Source organism: Arachis ipaensis, chromosome B7, assembly GCF_059453495.1.
Source record: "Arachis ipaensis isolate K30076 ecotype BB chromosome B7, ASM5945349v1, whole genome shotgun sequence".
Lineage (NCBI taxonomy): Eukaryota > Viridiplantae > Streptophyta > Magnoliopsida > Fabales > Fabaceae > Arachis > Arachis ipaensis.
In genome coordinates, this window is record NC_142442.1 from 4,909,933 (window position 1) to 4,915,729 (window position 5,797).

Genomic DNA, 5,797 nt, shown 5'->3' on the forward strand with positions numbered 1-5,797 from the left:
CGTCAATCAATTTTCTTCCCTTTTTATTTTGGGCCTAGTTTTTTATTTTTGGATTAGCTAATAAAAATTTAATTAAATACCCAAAACCGAATGGAAAAAATCTTTAAAGTGGGTTAGAAAGGTTACTAGATTTGTTTCAGACTTTTATTTGGTGTGTAAGAGTGGTGCATGAAATGGGCTTGAATTGGGCTACAGCTAGTTCATAAATTTGGGCCAGGTAATATTTTGTGGGTTCTGTTTGTGTAAGTCGGTACTTTGTAAAAAAAAGAATAATTCTTTCTCATCTTTGACAGAAATTATTTTTTTTTATGGAAGTTACGGTGGTGTATTGGCTAAATATTAAAAATGTAGGTGTATTTTTCAATGCTGGGATTCAGTTTTAACACGGTGGAGGGCGTGTTGACAGTGCCTTAGAAGTGTGTCAGGCAATGGAAGTGGGTTGGAAAGACGCCTGGCACAGCCCTGTCAACACGCAGGGGGCGTGTTGCCTTTGAATCTGGCCAGTCAAGCAGAGTCTTCACTCCTTTCCAAAGAGCATGGAGCAACATGGAGGGGTGGCGTGTTGCAGGTGGTCTGCACGCAGGGGACAACCCCCACTCCGGTAATCAGTTCAAAGCCCCTCTATAAATTAAGCTTCCGAACCATTTCTCATGCATGAACACTTCATATGTTCATTGTGAGAGAAGAAGTTGAGAGAGTGAAGATAAGTGTTTTTGTGTTGTTGTTGAATGCTTCACAATTTGATCGTGGTAGAAGAAGTTGAGAGGCTGAAAAAGAGTGTTAGAGTTAGGGTTGTTTGAAAAAAAAATTATTAATTTGTAGTATTTAAAAATGGTACGTAATTATTCAACACTTGAAGAACATATCACCAATTATTTGGATCATCCCGTTTATATAAGTTCATAAAATTTATTATTTTATGTATTTGAATTAATTTTTTTTAATTTATTTTGTTGTTAGTAATAAAATATGAAAATATATTATTATTATTTTAGTGCCATTTTTTTAGTACTATTTACGAATAATATTTAGTTGTCTAATATTATAATTATACATGTTTTGTTTTATATAAATGTAAATATTATTTAAATTTTTTTTTCGAATATAAATGTTATGGAAAGAAAATAATTTCTGGTTATATATGTGTTCGTCTATTTTTTAATATAAATATTATTATTATATTGGTTTTTAATATATTTTCAAAAATAAATATTATCTGTACTAATTATATTTATGTATAATATTTAAATAAGTAAATATTTTTTAAAAGTCTCTCTCTCAATTGCTAAAATTTTTAAAACGCACTCACTAATTTTTTTAAATACGCACCTAGTGCTCTTAATGGATGAATAGAAATAATAATATTTTATATTTACGTAAATTATAATTATAAATATTTTTTAATATTTTTTATTTATTTAAATTAATATTTAATGAATAAATATGTTTTTGTTGAACCAGCCAAACAGGAATTTGATAGTTCGTAAATTGGATCCGCCAATGACTTGGAATCCGATGGTTGAAAATTACTTACGCTCAACGGGATTCTATCACGTTTTTAGAATTGGGTTGATAAGAGGATTTTACCCCTTATTAGCTGCTTTGGTGGAAAGATGTGGGCCAAAAACTCATTCGTTTGTATTGCCAGTGGGTGAGGTTACTATGACACTGGAAGATGTCGCTCATATATTTGGCTTACCCATTGATGGAGAACCTATGAGTGAATGGACAGATAGTAGTAGCGACTTCGTACAGAGCCAGAGCATCGCGATATCGGTCACCAACCGACTCTCAGTAGTTCTTAGAAATCTTATATTAAGTTGGGTTGGGTTCGGACTATTAGAGACGCAGAGCCATTGGATACCGAAGAGTCTATTAAAAGATATGTCAGATGCCAGCAGGGTCAGTCCAGCCGGCAGTCTCAGCATAGCCAGCATGGTCAGTCCAGTCAGCACTCTCAGCCCATACTATACATTCCGCCCAGACAGGAATGGATTGACTTTCCGTCAGTTCCATGGCAGATTCCCGTAGACGGTCATGGAGATCAGCAAATACAACAATGGGTCAACGCTGGTTTGGGTGGTTGTCCAGATCTTACTAGTATTCCTTCACCAGCAGAGGTAGATGATCCACATTGGGCATCAGTAGATATGGCCGCTGGTATGCGGGGTCCTGCTTCTGATCCTACCTCAGAGCGGGTGTCTTGTGATAGTGGGTTTATCGAGATGCATGCGGTCTTTGAGGTTGTTGCCGAGTTTAACCCCGGTGCATCTGCACCTACAGAGGCAGGTGGGTCGGCTTCTCCGACTATCGATGACTCCGTTCGGGGTCATTCGTATGACCTACGGATGGAACGAAATCCACCTGATAGGTATACTCCGTCGCGGTTCGGTCAGGGCATCATGGGTAAGGGACTGAATTGGTTGGGTCGAAAGAAGTGAATGTAACTGTTTGTTAATCTTTTTTTAGAATTTAGTATTGTTTTAGAAGTAACTGAATGTAACTCTTAGTTAATCTGTTGTATGTTTACCTAATCGAAATTCAAAATATGGTCTCAGAATTAAGTGAATATAATTCTTTGTTAATCTTTTGTATGTTTACCTCACAAAGGGATTAGATGGTAACATTACCCTAACAATACAAACACGACGAACGAGAAAAATATTAATGGATAAAGCCAAATTTAAAAATACAAACACGACAAACTAGAAAAATATTAATGGATAAAAGACCCCTAAACATACAAACACAAAGGCCATATTAGTTCTACGAACCACCATCGTCACCAGCACCACTCGGTCCAACACGCTGAGGACATCGACTCTGACTATGACCCTGTCTACCACAGAAACGGCATATCCGAGGACCACGCATATCCCGTGAGTCCATTTCATTCAAGTATCGGGTCAACTTGGGACGGCCTTTCGATGTTCTCTTCAAGGCGGGATTAGCGACCAATGTGGGTCCCTGATAAGAAGGCCATGTCTCCGCATCGCCTAATGGTACAAACTCAAATCTATAGACCTTACGAACCTTTGTCATTCTATACACATCATGCACATACAACTGCCAATCGAGTCGCTGGTTTGCATAGCAAGCAATAACATGTCGACATGGTAGTCGTTCCACCTGAAAGTGTCCACAGTCACACGTTCGCCGCGCAAGATCAACTACTAACTCCTTTCCATTAGGCATTTCACGAACCTCAAACACCTCGTTCCGTCTATCAAACCGGTGCACAACTATATTCCCAGCACGTTGCATGTTTGCTTCTATCCGCTGTTGTGCAAATACAGAGTAATTAAATCCAGCACGCTTGCGTTCGTGAGTCTCGGCACTCTTCCGCGTAAAAAATTCGTTTAACCGATAATACGTTGCTCGGACGAGCGCGAACACAGAAAGGTTTCGGGCACCCTTCAAAACTGAATTAATGCACTCCACAAGGTTCGTCGTCATATGGCCCCATCGATGACCCTCATCAAATGCCAATACCCAGTGTCTAAGTCCAATGGCATCGCACCACCGGGCATATGCCTCGCCTCGCTCTTCCAACCTCTTGAAATTGATGTTGTACTCCTCCACTGTCCTTGAATACCCTATGTTGACAACAAGTTTTTGCAAGTACGGTACTTTGAATGCCCTTAAGAAGTTGCTACCGATATACCTTATACAAAACATCCACCATGCTCTCGGAGGTTGCCAATCACCACCGGAATGATTAACTGCTGCCCGGATTGACTCATGTCGATCTGAGATCATACCGACACCGTCTTTTCTAACAACATGCCTTCGTAGATTCCTTAGAAAGGAGTGCCACGCATCAACTGTCTCGTCCTCCACCAGGGCAAAGGCGATAGGCACAATGTTCTGGTTCCCATCTTGTGCAACAGCAACTAGAAGTGTACCTTTATATTTTCCGTACAGATGTGTGCCGTCAACTTAAGCTAGAGGCTTGCAATGCTTGAACGCCCTAATGCATGGATTGAAACTCCAAAATACGCGGTGAAGTATTTTGACACCATCCGCCTCCTTAGTCCCGTTGTACAGTGGTCGTGTTTCTATTTGGACTACTGAGCCAGGCATCTTCTGAGTCATGACCGAGAGCCACCATGGCAAAAGCTTGATAATAATCCTCCCAACCACCGAAAACTTTGGCTATGGACTTCTGCTTTGCCAACCAAACCTTTCGGTAACTGATGGTGTAGTTAAACCTTGACTGGACTTCTGCAATTATAGATTTGACCTTGATGGACGGGTCACTCTCAACCAATGGCATTATAGCCTCCGCAACTGTGTCAGAGTCTAACTTGGAATGATCATGTGAAATCGTTTCCATGGTGCATGTGTGCCTGCCATTGTATCTTCGTATCTCCCAAGAACCTTTTTTCCTTATCAAACTAGCTCGGATAAGCCAATCGCACCCATGCCCATACATCTTGCATTTTGCATAGAACGTCAATGGTTCAAATTCGTAAACATTGTAGTCGACTCCTCTAGAGATAGTGTAACTTCTGATTGCTGCGACCACAGACTTTCTAGAACTATACTCCATTCCTATCCTGAACTCTCCGTCCTCAGGATCAGCAACACCTATAAAAGGCAGAAATCATCATTCATTGATCCATCCGAAATATAAATTTACAAAAACATATTATTCACTCATCACGTACCTATATTTGCATATTCCAGAAATTCCGGTGCATTCATCGCGTCAAGATCCAAATTACGCATAAAAGGTGGGACGTTCATCGGTTGACTGACTGCGGGGTGAACCACCACATTCTCCACTTCTGCTTCGACTCCCACATTACCATCCTCGTCTTCATCGCCAGCTTTATAAGTGGCTTCGAAGTCCTCTTCACTGTCATTGTTCATTCCTTCATACACTGCAGCTCTATCATCCTCTATATCTAAATCATTTTGAATCTCATCTGCCTCTACGTCTTCAAACTCAACATACAGCTCAATCTGTGGCTGTCGCAATTGAGTTTGCCGGTGAATCTGGAACATATTCTGCATACTCTCCTCGTCAGTGATCAGCATGATATCAAATTGTATTAGACCACCAAAAACTATAACTGGATTCCGGTACAATATACTGCTCACTCTCCTCAATATACTGTTCTCCATGCTTTAACAGATACCGTTTTGAAACTCCATAAACGACATAGTACATGGAACCACAAACGAAAACAGATTCTGATACACAAACCTCACTCCTTCATGAGTATTTTGTATAATCTCACCATTGCGATACACTATCACGTTTGCGGTACCCTCCATTACACTAGCAACACACTCAAAGAACACTCTTCTTCGCAATGAAAATGGTACCAGACTTTGCCTTATATAGATGAAGTACTCAGCACGCCCACTCCCGTGTTGCGATCACCAACCAACCAGCCTTCGACACGTGTAACACGCCCCCCATGCTGACTCAGCACGCCCCCATGTGTTGCAATCTCGTGCAATCAGACTTCGCCACGTGGCATTCACGTCCACCCCATGTGCTTACTCAGCACGCCCCCCATGTGTAACACCCAATGTTCTGAAAACCGGACCGGACCGGCCGGTCCAACCGGTCCAACCGCGAACCGGCAATACAAACGGTCCGGTCAAGTACGTAAAACCGCTGAAACAAAAATCGGTGAGAAACCGGTGAACCGGACGAGAACTGGCCGGTTGGACCGGACCGGTAACCGGCCGGTTTTAAGGAAACGGCGTCGTTTGCAACTTTGGCCTACTGATTACTGAACTGAACCACTTCACTTCTCAATTCTCACTCCTCTCAGCCTAT

The 5,797-nt window shown here is 41.2% G+C and overlaps 1 protein-coding gene across 1 annotated transcript; it reads right to left on the minus strand.

Moving 5' to 3' along the window:
- Positions 1 to 2,766: 2,766 nt before the first annotated feature.
- On the minus strand, positions 2,767 to 5,283 carry LOC148550200 (uncharacterized). The gene is made up of 3 exons (XM_088494367.1): positions 4,671 to 5,283; positions 4,072 to 4,590; positions 2,767 to 3,905 (listed from the first exon to the last, which is right to left on the minus strand). The coding sequence occupies exons 1-3, from the start codon at positions 5,128 to 5,130 to the stop codon at positions 2,767 to 2,769; spliced, it is 2,118 nt and encodes a 705-aa protein (XP_088350493.1). The 5' UTR covers positions 5,131 to 5,283.
- Between the last annotated feature and the right edge of the window lie 514 nt (positions 5,284 to 5,797).